We start from the raw sequence: 18,751 nt of genomic DNA, 5'->3' as shown, positions 1-18,751 counted from the left end.
TCTGACTTTATGAAGAATAAAAAGGAAGTGAATATTAGATGGGGCAGAATATCTGGTATTAGGCTTCTTCCTATATGGTACTGATTGCCAAAGGAGGAAGAGGAATTTTATGGGAAAAGGTTGTGTCTCAATGTGATTTATAATTTGTGAACTCTGAAAACCTAATATTTTAGGGTAATGCCTAATTCATCCTCTACAGTTAAATATATATGAACCTTAAGCAGAAGAGAGTCTCATCAGTTCCTTCAGTTACCAGATCGATGAGAACAGGATTTTTCAGAAAAACAAACAAACAAAAAACCCCAACAATGTAGCTACCTCTGGTAGAGATACTGCTGGTGTAGGCCAATCAATTTCTTTACAGGCAAATTCCCTTCACTACTCTCCCTGGCTCTTTTGTTTTCACTGAGTGTAAGCACCTTGAGGTCAGAGGCTGAATGTTCTATTTCCCTGACATTAGCTCTGTCCATAGGAAGTGTTCAAAGAATGACTGGAGAGAGGCAAGATGTTCCTTCCTTTTTGGTCAGAGATGTGCTTCACCATTTCTCCCTCCTCTTAGGCTTTTCTCAGCCTCCATCACCTAGAAGTCATCAGGGTGTGGCTGCATGAAGGAAGTGACTATTATTATTTCCTACCTCAACTCTGGTAACCTGGGTAGGCAAAATCCTCTGGGATGGCCTAATCCCGGTAAACCCCAATGCTTCTCTTGCTCCCTCCTGATTAGTCTAGATTAATAATGGAATTATTTGCAGAAATTAAAAGGCTTACTCCCCTTTACACAATACCATTTTAGTTATTACTCATGCAAACCAACTACTTATACTTTTAAAAGTTAGTGTACACCAACATGGATAGTTCTTTTGGAACACTAACAGTGAAAATGCATAGCAGTAAACTCTTATCCCCACACCATCCAAGCAAGTCATGGAGTGCAAGGATGTGAGGAGTATTACAAGAATCAACATGTATAGGCAATAAGAGGAAAATATAAAGAAATATGTAACAAACACCTGCTTATCCTCACTGATTTATTCTTGAGAATCAATACAAAATGTCAGAAAATTTTCCTAGGATCAACTTTATAGCAAGTTATAATATTAAATTGTTAACCCAGGTTCTGCAAACCACGAAAAACTCTGATTTTTAATTTCTCCTCTCTCCATAATATTTGAATCTATATGGATTTCAATTACTTTCTTCACTAATTCAACAAATATAACAGAATTTATCCAGTCACTTATTCATTCATCTATTCATCCCCGGAAATGGCAATTCCACCCTTCCAGGCCTCTGTTCAGGCCAAAACTCTTGGAATATGCTCCAACCCTCTTCTTTTGTATCCCACATCTAATCCAATTCATTCATTCCATAGTATTTTTTTAGTGCCTATTATGTTCTAGGCCCTGGGATACATCAGAGAATATATCTATCAGGAAATAGTGTTGATTCCATTATCAAAATATAAACGTAATCCAACCACTCCCGCCACCTCCTGCTCTAGATTACTGCACAGACCCCTAACTAGTCTCCCTGCTTCTGCTCCTGCCAAGTCTGTTCTACACACAGGAACTAGGATAATCCTTTAAAAACTTAAGTCAGATCACGTCATGTCTCTGCTCAAATCCTCCAGTAGTTTCCTATGCCACGCAGGGTAAAAATCTAACCTTTACAATAGCCTTCAAGGTTTATAGGATCTGCTACTCCCCACACCTGCTCCATCCCCTTCCACTAACAAGGGATATCTCATTGCAAAACCCTGGAATTGTGCACTGCATAGCCTATGTGTCTGAATGTGATAGTCCTGTCCCATACCTCTGTGACCTTACCACCTCCTACATTGCCCTTGCTCATTCTCTTCCAGCCACAGTGCCCTCTTTGCTCTTTCTCAAATACTGCAAGCATGTTCTTGCATGAGGGCATTTGCACTTAATCTTCCCTCTGCATGGAGTGCTCTTGCCTCAGATTTCTGCGTGGCTTGCTCCCTTACCTCCTTAGCTTTTTGCTTAAATGCCTTAAATGCTTTCTTCATTACCTTCCCCCACTTCCAGCATTCCCTATACCCCTTTCCTTGCTTTACTTTCTCTGTAATATCTGTCATACTATTATTTATTTATTATGTGTATCTCTTCACTAAAGAGTAAGCTCCACGAGGGTAGGGATTTTTGTCCCAAGCATGTAGAATAATGCTTGGCACATGGTAGACATGAACTGATTGTTAAATGAATGTATGCATGCATCCATTCATCCCCTCAGCAGATACCTAGTAACTGCTAGGTACAAAGAATAAAAGACTTACAAGACAGCATGCCTACCCTAAAGTAGCTGATAGGGAAGTGGGACAGGTTCATCCAAATTCAAGTTTCCATAATCTGTGAGTAAATCGTGGTGAAAGAAGTCATCAAAATTAATAGGGTGGTATACATAAGGAACTAAAATACCCTGGGAGTAGGCATGTATTGTAATTTAGCTACACCAATAGTCATCTATCCAGAACCAAATGAGAGGAAGGGCTGGTTTCACTTAATTTACTTGTGGGTATATCCTAGGTAGTTTAGAATTGGTGGACTGGTGTGATAGTTATCTATAGGGCTGATGGTCCCAGGACATAAGATGGGTTCCACAGCTTGGTACACTGGATAGACAGAAGGTGCTTTGGGGCTGGGACTTATGTTTGGGGCCAGCCTGTTGTTTATTTTTTTTTACTTACAGAGCCTGACAAATAAACAGGCACAGATTCTGAGTACTTGTGTTTTTTCAGCAGATATGTTTTTGGGTCAGTCCTGGAATTTTTAAAAAATTAAAAAATAATTCACATACCATAAAATTCACCCTTTAAAAAGTGTACAATTCAGTGGTTTTTAGTATATTCACAAAGTTGTACAACCAATACCACTATCTAATTCCAGCACAGTTTCATCACTCCAAAAGAAACCCTGTACCCACTAGCAGCCACTCCCCATTCTCCCCTCCCACAGTGGTTGCCTTGTAGCACCCACTAATCTATCTTCTGTCTCTGGATTTGCCTATTCTGGACATTTAATATAAGTAGAATTATATAATAAGTGGCTTCTTTCACTTAGCATAAAGTTTTCAAGGTTCATCCATGCTGTAGCATGGATCAGTACTTCATTCCTTTTTATGGCTGAATAATATTCCACTGTATGTATATACCAGATTTTGTTTATCCATTCATCAACTGATGATGGACGATGGCTGATGACTGATGATGGCCTTTTTATTTATTTATTTATTTTTGCTGAGGAATATTAGCCCTGAGCTAACATCTGTACCAGTCTTTCTCCAGTTTATATGTGGGTTGCCATATATAAGTGCATGGCAGGTGTAGGTCTACACTTGGGATTCACACTCGTGAACCTGGGCCGCCAAAGCGGAATGTGCTGAACTTAACCACTATGCCTCAGGGAGCCCCTGTCTTCACTTTTTGACTATTATGATCATGCTGCTATGAGCATTCCTGTCCAAGTTCTTGTGTGGACATGTTTTCATTTCTCTTGAGTATATCCCTCGGAGTGGAATTGCTGGCTCATGTTTCACATTTTGGGGACTGCCAAACTGTTTTCCACAGCAGCTGCACCATTTTACATTCCCAACAGCAGTGTATGAGGACTCCAATTTCTCCACATCCGCATCATCACTTGTTACTGTCTTTTTCATTATAGTCATCCTAGTGGGTGTGAAGTGGTGTCTCATGGTTTTGATTTGCCTTTCTCTAATGACTAATAATGCTGAACATCTTTTTATGTGCTTATTAGTCATTTTTATATCTTCTTTTAAGAAATGTCTATTTAGGTCCTTTGCTCATTTTTAAATTTGGGTTATTTGTCTTTTTATTGTTGAGTTATAAGCGTTCTTCATATGTTTCGGATACTAGACCTTTATCAGATATATCATTTACAAATACTTTCTCCTATTTTGTGGGTTGTCTTTCACTTTCTTGATAATGTCTTTTCAACTGCAAAGGTTAGTCCTAGAATTTTAAAGCTGAAAGAGAACTAATAAATCATTAGTCTAATTCACCCTTTTCATTTTATTGATAAGGATACTAAAGCCCAGTGAGCTGAATTAATATCTTTAGTGACAGAGATAGGAACACCTGCTTTGTGTAATTGCACTGTAAATTGCACCAAATAGGTTATAATGTAATTATAGATAAATAATTCATCACAACTGAATCCATTAGAAAAACAATATAAAATACCTGATAATCACATGTGATGCAGTGTGGTGTAGACTACAAAGGCTAAAGGAACTCAGGAAAACAATTGGAGAGAGGTGTTCAGTCACCTATCAACAAGTAGATAGAGGATAGTAATTGACAAAACCCTTAGGGAAAATAACTATGAGATTAAAAATGTCAGTCAGGGGGCTGGCCCCATGGCTTAGTGGTTAAGTTCATGCACTCCACTTGAGTGGCCCGGGGTTTGCTGGTTCAGGTCCTGGTTGCAGACCTATGCGCTGCTCATTAAGCCATGCTGTGGTGGCATCCCATATAGAAGAGCTAGAATGACTTGTAACTAGGATATACAACTAGGTGCTGGGGCTTTGGGTAGGAAAAAAAAGAGGAAGACTGGCAACAGTTCTTAGCTCAGGGCCAATCTTCCTCACACACACACAAAAATCAAAATATTAAACCCCCTCATTACAATGCTTTCCTATCAGATTTAACACTCACCTTTATTATCATTTGCAGTTTTCATCAACTTATGTAGAGGCCCCATTCTTTTTGCTTAAAGACAAGATTAAGATATATAAAAATTATTACATATATGTCAGTTTCTAAAGTTATGAAAAATAGAGTAGGGAAATATAGTTTTATCTTAATTTTTCCTCAGATGAGGAAAACTGAGGAAAATGTCAATTATATGTGATATACATCTTAATTCATATTGCTTCTTTTGGTGCCTTAATGTATCAAACTCCAAAAAAAATTTAAAAAGCATTATAGAGTCAGCATGGAAGTCAAGACTATTTATTTACCATCTTTTAGGATGTAAAAATGTGAAGTGACTTTGAAAACCTGTTGACTCAAGAGAAGGATGATCTGCTACTCTTTTAATTTTCATTAGTGCTTTGGGTATAAACTGTTGACTATATACCTATTAATGGTATAGATATTTCTTTCTGGTGAATCCTGTGAAATGTGTGGTACAATATTAACTATAAAATCTCCCCTCATGCCACCCCACAGCCAGAACAACAACCAAACGAATACCTTGATAGTACTGATTCAACTCTTTTTCTTTTTTTCTCTCAAAATGAGGGGTAGTTTGGTCTTTTAAACATGAGGAGATTAATTCTCAGGAGAAAAGTGCTGGATATAATGGCTCAGTTCCCTAAGTGTGGTTTGGTTTGGCCAGATAAAGCCAATAATGTACTATTTTAATATCAAAAAAGATCAGTGGCAGATTATGGAAACATGGAAAATTTCTGGTGGTACCTTTAGGCTGTGAAGGCTATCCAGGGTAATGAATCATGCAGAAAGCAATGCACACAAAGTAGATGTATTTTTTTTATGGGAGGGGAGAGATTATTACTAGCACATAATGCATAACTTGTAGAATTAAGAAAAACCTATCACCTTTTATTTGTCCTCTCTCTCTGTCATTCTTTTCCTCTTCCCTATTGCTTGGCTCTTCCCCCTGCCTAGACATTAGTTGGCTGGAGGCATCCTAGGCCATTCTTGGATACTGCATGTGACCCCACTCTGGTCTGGAATGTGACTTGGAAAATTTCTTTTCCTGACAAGTGGCAGACTTTATTTTTACATGGTAGGTTTTTATAAATGTATATTAGAGTTTCTCTGTATCATTAATAAGTGTGGTTTTAGAAATTCTGACATAGAACCCCACAACCCAAGTACCATTGAAGGCCAGAGCGGAATTTTGAATGTTCATCATCAAATGACATAAATATTAGCAGGTCTTGAAGTTGCTAATATAGAAGTGTTATTTTCATGTTATTGTGCGTAGGTAACTGAAATCCACCTTTATTCCTTAGGAAAATAGAAATGGTGAAATGCAAATTGGGGAAAAAAGATAATTAAGTGTGAAAAATGTCATTGTCTAAAGAATGACTATGTTTAGTCATCTGAAATTTGAGTGTGAAAACTTAAATCATAGTAGTACATCTTTGGATGCATGAAAAAATGTCCATACAGAATTCAGAAATAAAATTTGTTCCCTTAACACCTATATCTATAAAGAAAACTTAAGTGGAAATTGAGTATTATTTGGTGAATTTATGGAATAGACACAACTGTTTGAAAATTTTTAAAATTATGAAACATACTTTTAAATGTTTAAATTTTCTTTAAAATATACTTTGGTGGCAGCAAGTGGAGTAGGGCTTGGATAGTGAGGAAAACAAGTGGGTGAACAGGGTAGGCAGGTGAAATGCATGTTTGATAGAGGCTGGAAGGAAAAGAAAAAACAAAAAAGCAACACCACCAGGAAAACAAGGGGGAGCAGCAGTGAAAGAAAAATAATCTATTAATAGAAGTTTGGAGAAGATAAAAATAGAGAAAAAGAAGAAATGGAAAAGGAGAAAGAGGAATGATGGGAAAATAAGCAGAGAGGACTGTGGAACTGTGCTTCCTCAGCACTGTAAATGATTTCTGACAATCCATTCTGATTTGAGTCACTCACTTATGTGTTCTGGGGTCACTAGTTTTACATCACTGTTTCTTCTGAGTGGCCCAGACTTGGGGGGTTATCTCAAGAATGACCTCAGTATGGCTGCTTGAATTATCTGAAAGCAGGAGACTAGAACCTCTTAGTCAAGCAATAAGCATTTATTGAGCACATACTGTGTACTCAAAAACTAAGGCTTGCTGAGAGCAGGAACTTTGCTTGTCTCTTTTTCATTGTTGAATTTTTTTCTTTTTACAATGCCTGGGTACTCAATAAACGCATGCTGATGAGCACTGATCTTCCAGTATCCTTAAATTCAGCAGCATGATTTTAAATGCTGGGGTTAAAAGCAAGCAGATATTTCTGAAAGTTTTCAGGTACCAGCAACAGAAGCAGCAATAGAATGGATCTATTTAAAGAGATCTTTTTTCTTTTACAAATAATAAAATACAACAGAACTCACTCAGAAATGTTAAGTGTGGGTACCCATAATTTAAATTTATCTTCTCTTATTAAGATTCATTTTGTAGATACTTGCATAAAGTACCTTAAATTATTCTTTTTTTCCCTTAAGTTCTTCTTTTTGAAACACAATCAGGCTTGCAATGACACATCAATTTTTTTTTATCGTACTTGTTGAAAAATGCTGGTGCAGAGAGCAAATCAAAATGACTTAAGAATGAAGTACAGATTGAGGTTGTTGTGTGTGTGGGAAGAGGACAAGTTTTATCTTGCCTCTACTGATCATTTTCACAGCATAATTTTCAAACCTTCCAATCGTTCTTTTCTATTTTAAGTATAGAACATAGCAGTTTGGCACTGGGAAACTTATTTTAGATGTAAGTATGATAAGAGGGCTGCAAACAAAAAGGGCTGAGATTATGTATTAAATTTCAGAGGCATCCAAAAAGGAATTTTAGGTCATTAGAAATACCTATCAATAGGTAAGATTTTAATATTACTAAGAAAATGGAAAAGTACCTTGAAAATGGGACTTGACAGCTAAATGAACAAAAATTGTGTATGCATAAGGAAAAAAACTGTGGGTGATAAAATTCTAGATAATAATTGGGTTATAGAATTAAGAATTATTAACATTTTTCTTTTCCATTCTTTCATTTTTTGAATATAGAAATTTTCTATAATGAACATGTATTACTTTTATAACCAAGAAAACACATAAAAATAAATACATAGATTATCAATTTTATATTGTATCAAAAATGTTGACTCACGTTTAAAGTTCTTTAGGACCTCCATTATTGAATGCACTTTAACCTTTCCATTTCCTGCAAAACATTTCGAGTCAGGTACAGAGGCAATCACATAAGAACTCATAAAAATTGATGAAAGTTGTGAAATTATTAAAATGGCATGGCAGGCTAGAATTTCTTCCATGAGTTAGAAGAACTGGAGACACTGGTTTCCTTTGGAATCAGATTCATTTTTCTCTCAGGTTAGTATGATGGAAGAAAGAATAGATCTTTCGGTCAGACAAATCTCTCTACTTCTTTAATGCAGTTCTTCTTTTCTGTGTTTCACTCCAAAAGTGACACATGGGAAAGGGATATTACAAAAAGAACCAGGACTCAAATCTGCAGCATCTTTTCCAAAATCAGATCAATGACATGAAAAAAAAAAAGATATGAAGAGACTATGTTGGCAAATGCTCAGAGTTGGAATAGGGAGAGAAGGACTTGTTCTGTTTTTGGTTCTAACAAGTATTTCTTGAGAACCAATGCATTTGAGGTGGTATGCTTGTCACTACTGAGGATGCAGAGAATGACGATCTTCCCATACCTGTTCAGCTTTGGGTCTTCTCCAGGAAACCCCAGTCTTGGCTAAATGCTCGCTTAGCACCTTCTGCATACATTTATCACATTATATCAAAATTATTTTGTTTATGTGCCCACCTCCTCTGTTGGACCATAAGCTCTTTGAGGACAAGGGCTGTGACTCATTCATTTTTGTGTCCTTAGCACTTGGTACAGAGCCTAGCACACAGGATGTCTTCCTTTAATGACTTAAACAATTTATTGGGAGATAGTATAAGTTTGACCTAAGGAAGAGAGCAAAGGGGGATCAGTCTGAGTACTAGAAGATACTGATGGGACCAGGACCAGAAAAATAGGAAGAGAGTGGTTGATACTTGAGAAGTTAATGTAAATGCATGAGAAACCCAGAGATTTAAATACATATCTAGGCCAGAATAACACTTGCAAGAGAAAGGAGTATAGAGCAAGCGAGAAGAAGAGCAGCTGTGAGACAGGTGGGACAGAATGTTTCTTCTATGATGAAACCAAGTAGGATAAGGGGCAGAAGGGAACCCTGGGTGGCACTCTTAAGAATTCTGATAAGGAAGTAATTTTTTACTTCTATAAAATATTACACACTTTTATTTCGAGACTAACAGCATACATCTCTTTCTCCCTACCTCTCTCCAAAACTGTGAACGTATTTCTCTCTAATGTTGCCTCCCAGCCACAAAGTGGGAGGCTGGAACTTGAGGAACAGAAACAAAAATGAAAATTCTCCTAAGGTAGGAATGGTGGCAAAACCTATAAGAATAAGCACATCTATTATTCAAATTTAAGCAATTCAGTAAAATAAGCTACCCACCCAGACTTGAGTTGAGAAATGATGGAATTAGGCAGTGTCCAGTGGAGTAACAGAATATAAAATGACAGCAGCATAGCAGAAGGAATGCAAAGCAGAGACTGGTGATTCAAAGTAGAAAATCGGAACCATTGGTAGGAGAAATATATGTTCTGCCTAACCTACGCAAGGGTCCCTAGATATTAGAGAGATGCTGGGTTTCCCCACATGGTAGTATCACAGATCAGTTCAGTGTTGGGAAAATTGTTTGCTATATGAAGAAACAAGTTAGATCCCTATCTCACCATGCACAGAGGTGATGTGCAGAGGGATTAAAGACCTAAAGGTGAAAGATAAAACCATATAGTTAGTAGGAGTAGTAGTAGAATAAGAAAATGAAATATTGGCAACTTTGATGTCCATCACTGGGGCAGTGGATAGGTAAATTATGGTAATTGAATTGAAGGGTTACTATGTAGCAACCAGAATTAGATTGATTTATAGAAACATGGGTAAATCTCAAAAACATAGCATTGATTCACACCCACTAGGATGGCTAGAATCAAAAAGTCAGATAGTGGAGCCGCCCCGTGGCCGAGTAGTTAAGTTTATGCCTTCTGCTTCAGCGGCCCAGGGTTTCGCCGGTTTGGACCCTGGGTGTGGACATGGCACTGCTCATCAAGCCATGCTGAGGCAGTGTCCCACATGCCACAACTACAAGGACCCACAACTAAAAATACACAACTATGTTCTGGGGGGCTTTGGGAGAAAAAGGAAAAATAAAATCTTTAAAAAAAAAAGTCAGATAGTAACAAGTGTTGCTGAGGATGTGGAGAAATCAGAACCTTTATACATTGGGGATGCAAAATGATGCAGCCACTTTGGGAAATTCTGGCAGTTCCTCAAATGGTTAAACATAGAGTTACCGTATGACCTAGCAATTCCACCCCTAGGTACATACCCAAGAGAAATGAAAACATATGTCCACACAAAAAGTTGCAAACAAATGTTTATAGCAGTGTTATTCCTAATAGCAAAAGGTGGAAACAATCCAAATGACCATCAACTGATGAATGAATAAACAAAATGTGATATATCCATACAACAGAGTATTGTTTGGCCATTAAAAGGAATGAAGTACTGATACATGCTGCAACATGGGTGAATCTTGAAAACATGCCGAGAGAAGCCAATCACAACAGATCAAATACTGTATGATTCCATTTATATGAAATGTCCAGAAAAGCCAAAGCTATAGACACAGAGTATAGATTAATGATTTCTTAGGGCTGGGGGGATAGGGAGTGATAGCTAAAGGGTACTGGGTTTCTTTTTCAGCTGATGAAAATGTTCTAGAATGACTGTGGTGATAGTTGCACATATCTGTGAATACTAAAAACCATTGAACTGTACACTTTAAATGGATGAACTATATGGTACTTGAACTATATTTCAATAAAGCTGTTAAAAAATAATGTTGAGTGAAAAAAATAGAATGAGTTTTATAGCACAATACCATTTAAGTAAATTAAATATCACGCACATTGAATTTTTAAAGGGATACACATATATCTAAATAAACATGAGGAAGGTGGGTTGGAAGGACATATATTAGACATAATAGAGAAGGTACCTATAAAGGGAGGAAGGATATAGGAGTGGAAATAGGAAGTAAAAGTGAAAATAATAAAATAAAAACAAAGGGTCCTTGCATGGACCATTGATGATAGTGTGCCATAAATGAGGAGTTTGATAACTCAACTGTGTGCATCTGATGTTTAAGGAAAAGTTCACTCTTCTGCAAAAAAAGTTAAGGAAGAAATATCTAGCAGGCAGCAGGAAACACAGAAGTGACAAAGAATAATCCAGAAAGCAAAGGTTCTCAAACATTTTGGTCTCAAGATTTCTTTACATTCTTAAAAATTTTTGAGGCCCTCCAAGAGGTTTATTTGGGTTATAGCTATGGATAATGACCATATCAGAGATTAAAACTCAGAAATTTAAAAGATATTTATTAATTCATTTTAAGATAGCAATAATAAACCCAGTACATGTTAATATACTTTTTAATGAAAAATATGTATCAATTGAAAATGAAAAATATAAATCAATTTTCCAGAAAAATTTAGTGGGAAAGGTAGTATTATTGGCTGAATGTTTGTGTCCCCTCAAAATTCATTATGCTGCAATCCTATTCCCAATGTGGTGCTATCAGGAGGTGGGGCCTTTGGGAGGTGATTAGGATTAGATGAAGTTGCAGGGCGGAGCCCCATGATGGGATTAGTGCCTTATGAGCCAGGAGAAAGTCTGCAGCTAGATGCTCTCTGTTCTCCACCATGTGAGGATACAGTGGAAGGTTGACAAGCTGCAGCCCAGAAGGGGGCTTTCACCAGAACTCAAACCTGCTGGCACCCTGACCTTGGACTTCCAGCCTCCAGAGCTTGAGAAATAAATTTCTGTTATTTATAAGCCACCCAGTCTTTGGTATTTCTATGATAGCAGCTCAAGCTAAGACAGCATTGTTTTACATTTTTGCAAATCTCTTTAATGTCTGGCTTAATAGAATACAACTGCTATTCTCAGTCTGTTTCTGCATTCAATTTACTGTGATATGTTTTTTCGGTTGAAGAAAATCTGGCCTCATAGAGTTATGTAGTTGGAAAAGAAATATTTTAATAGCTTTTTCAGACATGTCATGTGTGGCTATGTCATGTAGCTTATGAAAAATGCTACTGTACATTTGTGAGTGATAAAGGAAAATAATGTCTTAGTGTTATTTTAATAATAATTTGGATCTGAGGGACTTCCTGAAAGAGAGAGGCATCACTGGACTATGATTTGAGAACTGCTACCATGGAGAGTTGATAGCTGAAGCAATGATCAGGAAGTGATATAAACAAGGGAGGGAAGGAATTAAAACTGAGAAGACTGAGAAATAAACCTTGGATTGTTCCCACATTAGGGAGCTAGAATAAGTGAGGCTGGCAAAGGAAATCATTGGTGATTTCTGATTCTGAGAACTGTTTCAGTGGAACTGGGGACTATGTGAGTAGGGAAGTAAATTGCAAGGATTCAAAGAGAGAATATAGAGTGAGGAAGCAGAATCAACACCTATGGACCAATTAAAAAGGGGGCTGAGAGAGAAATGAGGGATGGATGATCATAATTAGAAGGCAGAAGAGGGGCCAGACCTGTCACTTAGTGGTTAAGTTTGGTGCACTCCACTTCAGGGACCCAGGTTCAGTTCCCAGGCACGGACCTAGACCACTTGTTGGTGGCCACGCTGTGGCAGCAACTCACATACAAAATAGAGGAAGATTGGCACAGATGTTAGCTCAGGGCGAATCTTCCTCAGCACACACACAAAAAGAAAGGCAGAAGAGCCAAGTGAAGGTTAGTTTTTAAAAGGAGTGGAGAAGTATGTGCTTCTTTATAGCAGAGTAGAGAATAATAGATGGAATTGAATGTGTCAGAAAGGAATTATGAAAAATAATTTTTATACCAATATCAAATCATTATTACACCTGAAACTAATATATGTTAATTATATCTCAATTAAAATAATTCTTGAAAAAGTGGGAGATGATCAGCTCAAGAACAATGGATTTAGAAGGTTTGGAAAGAATCTCTTCAACTAAAGAGAGGAGAGGAATAGAGTGTGGGTGAATAGGAAGAAATGATAAACTGGAGAGAATAGAAGATGGAGATGTTTGCAATGAATAGGTGTTAAAATTTTAAAACCATGATTTTAGAAACATAATGGTGCAGTGTTTTATTTCCTACTTTCAGTTGGGCTTAGAGAAATCCAAATATGTGCTCCCTTCTTCATTCTTCTATTCCTAGTACCTAGAATAGTGCCTGGTCATATTCAATGATCAATAAATATTTGTTGGTTGAATAAATCAATATACAGTTTTTAAATTCAAGGCCAGAACTGCACAGAAGCTATCTAGCAACATCACTGAAGCATTATAGTAAGAAGTGCTACTCCCCAAATGCTCCTAGATCATGTTTTTTGTTTTTTGTATCAGAACAACAAAGAAAGTAGTAGAAATAAAAAAGACTAATCTAAAGTAGTTGTATAACACAAAAGCCAGCAGGTAAGTCATGTAACCAGACTCAATAAGCAATAATAAAAATCTCAATAAGCAAACAAATCAATCAATCAACCCCCAACTCCTCCTGCTTCCTGTGTGTCTCTCCCTAAGACTCATTTTTACTTTCTAATTTCAATTACTCTAATATTTTTCCTTCTTATTTTTGGGCTAGAATCATGCCCTCAGGCACAAATTAACATATTGGTTGTACTTGTGACTTAAGAAATGAAAGGTCAGGTACAACTTTAACGGATCATTTCTTCATCTTTTAGGTCCTTGATAGGCAAAGATGGACCAGCAGCATTGGCATCATCTAGGAGCTTGTTAGAAATGAATGGAATCTCTCAGGCTCCATTCCAGACCTGAATACAATCTGCATTTTAACAAGATGTGCAGGTGATTCATATGCACATTCAAGTTTGAGGAGCATTGTTCTAGGTGATACAAAGGATCATTTCAGAGGATCTTATATACAAGACAACAAAGACACACTTCAAGGAAGACAACAGAATGTTTAAAAACCTCACCAGTAAATGTCAAATGAGGCATCAGCTCCTTCATTTCTTCTTTTGTGAGCTCAAACCCTTCACTTGCTAGAAAGTTGTCTAAGTCCTGGATTTCAATTACCTCTCCTTAGAAAAGGGGAGAAATAAATTGCAAAAAATATTATAGAACTATCTACAAAGGATGAAAAACACTATCTGGACTTATATATACCATTGCCCACATACACCCAGAATTAACAGGAGGGTAAGAAAAAAGTCCTGTGCCTTTAATTCTGGTTCAGGGTCAGAAGGTGGCTAAAAAAGAAGAAAGTACACCATGGGTTAGGAATTGACCCGTGGGTTATTGCAAAATCCATAACAAATTAAGCTACAGGTAGGGATTTGGTTTTATTTTTTTTCTTCCTCCTACACCACCTGAAAATTCAGATTTTTTTTTATAGACTAGTTTTTAAATTTTTATTTTTATTTATTTAAAAAATATTTGTGAGCCAGCCCTGATGGCCTAGTGGTTAAAGTTCAGTGCTCACTACTTCGGTGGCCCAGGTTTGCTTCCTGGTTGTGGAACCACACCACCTGTCTGTCAGTTGCCATGCTGTGGCAGCAGCTCACATAGTAAGTACCAGAACGACTTAGAATTAGGATGTACAACCATGCACTGGGGCTCTGGGGAGGGAAAAAAATTAAAAAATTGGAAAAAAAAGTGGGAGATTGGAAACAGATTTTAGCTCAGGGCGAATCTTTCCCTTCAAAAAAATAAATAAAAAATATTTGCCTGTAGTTTGCTTCTCCAGTCACTATGCCTTCCAAGAATTTTATTCATCCCAACACAGTCAGAAGTAATTTTTCCTCATTCATTGTAAAAATAATGTAACAACATTAAAGATTAATATAAAAAGGGAAGAATATAATTCCACCACTCTACCACAAAAACCATTTTTAGTTTTTCATATTCCATTTCTGGTCTTTGACAGTAAGACTCTAGTTTTATAATGTGGAAATCTAATATACATGCAATTCTGTATTCTACTTTTCTCAACTAATGTTATTACTTTATGAACATGTTTCCAAGTTGCCACACAATCTTTATGGTTAGTATTTCAACACAGGGTATCCCATTAGGCTGACATACCATGGTTTATGTAGTAATTCCCATATTGTTAGATATTTAGGCTGTTTCAAATTTCTCTGAAGGTCTTTAGGCAGAGATTTTTTTCTTTTATTCAATTAAATTATTTCCAGAGGATAAATTACTATGAGTGGGGTTAGTGGAGAAAAGGAAGAGTTCTGTGGCTCTTGATATTATTGATTATTATGTTGAAGAATTCTTTTGGGGAAAATTTCAGGGAATATTATGGGTTTTGATATAAAAACACAGATTAAGTATTGTTTACCCCAGTTCAGCAGCATCCGAAAAAGTAGAACATGTATAATATGAAAGAATTTATACATTTATGAAGGGGAAATATTTTTCTCCACCAATTGCAAAGTATTAAGATGCTATTTATAACAATTTTCATCATAGCTTGCAACTCACCCTTGATATAACTGACAGCATCCATCAAATCATTCAGACCAACTGTTCTATCATCTGTAAGGCAAGAGAAATAAACTTCGGAATCAGATAAGCTGATGTTAGTAAGACCCAAAAAATTTACAATGCATAAAGTTCCGAAATTATGAAGACCAAAAGAATTCAGTAATCTTTTTTCTAATTTCCCTTAGAATTTTATGGATTTATCCTCAGAGATAATAGTGTTATCTTGGAAACAAAGACAGCTTTTAATCTATAATGAATCATTCTTCTATCTTCTTTTAAAGACCTTGTTTTAGAGACCACCAGAGTAAGATTAGGAAGTGATTGGTTACAGGTAAGTGTAGGGAGATGGGACAAATGAACCTGACCCTAAGTATTTTTATTTAGTCAGTTAATCACCAAATATTTATGGAATATCTTCTATGTGCCAGGCACTTTGCTAGGCTTTCGGGAAACAAAAGTAAACAAGCTGGCAGAGTTCTTGCTATCAGAGAGTGTACAATCGAGTAGAGGGAAACAGATAATAAAGATGTAAACAAATAAACAAAAAGGACCATTTGAGGTACTGCTAAGATGCTATCAAAAATAAAATAAGGCAATATAATAAACAGGAATAGTGGGCGTGACTGCTTTAGACAGGAGGTCAAGAAAGGCCCCTCTGAGAGAGTGTTTTTGGGTTGGTGCCGGAACGATGAGAAGAGGATAGCCATGCAAGAATTGAAGGAAGAATATTGCAAGTAGAAAACTGGTATGTGGGGCTGGCCCCATAGCTGGGTGGTTAAGTTAGCAAGCTCCGCTTCAGTGGCCTGGTGTTTGCTGGTTTGGATCCTGGGCGCAGACCTACACACTGCTCATCAAGCTATGCTGTGGCGGCATTCCACACAGAGGAACCAGAATGACTTACAACTAGGATATACAATTGTGTACTAGGGCTTTGGGGAGAAAAAAGGGGAAGATTGGCAACAGATGTCAGCTCAGGGCCAATCTTCCTCATCAAAAAATATACTTTAAAAAAAGAAAAGAAAGCTGGTATGTGAAATAGCCCTAAGATGGGAATGAATTTGACATGACTGAGAAACAGAGAGAAGGCCAGTGTGACGGGACAAATCATGCAGGGCCTTGTAGGCCATGATGATAAAGTTTGGGTTTTATTCTGGTTGCAAGGGAATGTCATTGGAGGCCTTGAAGAAGGGGAGTAATTTGACCTGATTTCAGCTTTCAAAGGATCACCTTGGCTGCTGTGTGCAGGGTAGGGAAACTGGAGGAAGAGGGACTAGACAGGAGACTGTTTCAGGGGCCCAGAAGAGAAAGGATGGTGGCTTGGGCTACGGTTGCAGCAGTGGAGACGGTGATAAGTGGATGGATTCAGGACATGATTTTCAGATAGGGCCTAGATTTGAATGTGAGATATGAGGAGAAGGAGAAATCAAGGAAGAAATCTAGGTTCTTCCCCCACTAATCTCCCCCAATCAACAGGGTGGATGGGATGCCATTACTGAGATGGTGGGGGCTTGAACCTTTTTAGGGGAATTAATCAACAATTCCATTAAATTTTGGACATCCAACTGGAGATATCAAATAGTCTGATACCAAATAGCTAGTTTGATCAAATAGCTAGTTTCCTGACTTAGGGAGATTGAGCTGAGATATAAATTTGCTTTTATAAGCTTAAAGAAAGTATCTGATCCAGTGAGACTGAATGCAATCTCCTAGGAAGAGGGTGTAGATGAAAAAGACAGCCAGGAGTCTAACCCTGGAGTGCTTCATTATTTAGAGATCTTGCAAAGGAGGAAGAGTCAGAAAAGGAAACTGAGAAGAAGCTGTTAGTGAGGAAAGAATAAAATCAGCTGGGTATGGGACTTCAAAGTCTGGAGGAAAAAAATTCCAGTAAAGCGGGGGTAGTCACTATGTGAAATGCTGCTGAGATATCAAGTAAAATAACAGATGATCCAACATGAAACTTGGCAAGAGAGAGGTCTGTGGCAGGGAAGGGAGCGCCGACGAGTGAATGGGAGGTGAGGAAGTGGAGACAAAGAGTAATGACAACTTTTTGAGAGGTTCTGCTGTGAGGAGGAACTAAGAGATCGAGTGGTAGCTGGCAGGGGACAAGAGGAATAGACAAGCGTCTATCCGCATGTCAGTATAATATAGAGAGAGAGACAGTAGAGAGGAAGAAATTGATGATGCAGGAGAGACAGGGAAAAATTGCAGAAGTTAAGTCTGAGAAATTATCTCTGAGAGCGAGAAAGTCAATTTACTTGGGAAATGTAGTAGGGCCTTCTTTGGCAGTAGTAAAGGCTGACTTGAAATTCATGGCCATTATGTGGAAGTGAGTTCTATTAGTATAGTTTTCTTCAGCAATGTTAAGCTGTTCAGGGGCAAGCATGGAGTAAGGAGATGGCTGGGTTTTTGCCAAGCAAGTTTGATAGGAATTCTGAGAGTTTTGTAAGGTTCTATGATGTTGAAGCATTGAATCTAATTTAAGGAAGAAAATGAAGACCTAGGAGGGAGGAGTTGTTGAATGATGAAAGAATAGAGTTAAAGTTACTCTCCAGTGGCTGGAGAGCAGCTGGAGTTGGGAGTTCCACACTCTGTTCTGCTACAGCACATGTTCAACTGCAACAATTTATCATATTCACTTGGTAAATGGCATAATGTCACAGTAATGTGGAAGTGTGTTGCTTCATATATAATTTTTCTTAAGTAAGAGAATTAGAATTATAAACTTCAACAGGAAAATAAAAAATCCTCGGTTGGCTACAGCAGGGGCTCTTTCAGCTCTATTTCAATAAAATTAAAAAATAAGTGCCTGTGATGCAGGAAGGGGAAGCAGGTTCACTGGCTCAGAATTCTACTGCCATCTACATTATTTCAGAGCTGTAAGCCAGCTTTTGAACTGTTTTATGGGGGGTGTGTGTGTGTGTGTGCATTTTTTAATAGCTTTCAGCCACTCTGAGCTATTTACCTGAGCTGTCCACGCTTCCTCATACAGTATCAGGTTGCTGCTTTTGTTAGTGTTCTGGTTACAAAGTGGCATAGATTTGGAGTGAGCTTCCTCAATTTTCCCCATAAGTTTAGTTACTTTACTGGGCAATTTTACAGAATGGGAGGCTTCTCAGGCATTCCTACATTGTCTGATGACAGAAATATCTGCATAGTAAATGAACTGGAAGGATAAAGGTCAGAAAGTAGGGAAATGAAACAGATTTTGAGGGTGATGTATTAGGTGAGGACAAGGTCTAGGTTATGACCATGTGAGTGGCAGTTAAGGTGAGAAGAGGTAAAGATGAGTGAGGTTAAAGAGGCCAAGGAACAGGAGGTGAGGGTGTTGGATGGGTAATCCATATCAGGGATTCTTGAGCTGGGGTC

At 37.6% G+C, this 18,751-nt stretch overlaps 1 protein-coding gene across 1 annotated transcript in view; it reads right to left on the bottom strand.

Annotated features, from left to right (window-relative positions):
• Window positions 1-18,751, bottom strand: part of EFCAB3 (EF-hand calcium binding domain 3) — a 133,443-nt gene that overhangs the window by 33,885 nt on the left and 80,807 nt on the right. The window contains exons 29-32 of the mRNA XM_044745526.2: window positions 15,383-15,436; window positions 13,870-13,974; window positions 7,886-7,939; window positions 4,694-4,747 (exon numbers count right to left, since the gene is read on the bottom strand). Coding sequence (XP_044601461.2) covers window positions 4,694-4,747; window positions 7,886-7,939; window positions 13,870-13,974; window positions 15,383-15,436 — 267 coding nt within the window. The remainder of the gene's footprint in view (window positions 1-4,693; window positions 4,748-7,885; window positions 7,940-13,869; window positions 13,975-15,382; window positions 15,437-18,751) is intronic.

The sequence above is a fragment of the Equus asinus genome, chromosome 13 (genome assembly GCF_041296235.1).
Source record: "Equus asinus isolate D_3611 breed Donkey chromosome 13, EquAss-T2T_v2, whole genome shotgun sequence".
NCBI classification, from domain to species: domain Eukaryota; kingdom Metazoa; phylum Chordata; class Mammalia; order Perissodactyla; family Equidae; genus Equus; species Equus asinus.
Note: the sequence above shows the minus strand (reverse complement) of the source record. Positions and strands in the feature narration are given on the sequence as shown.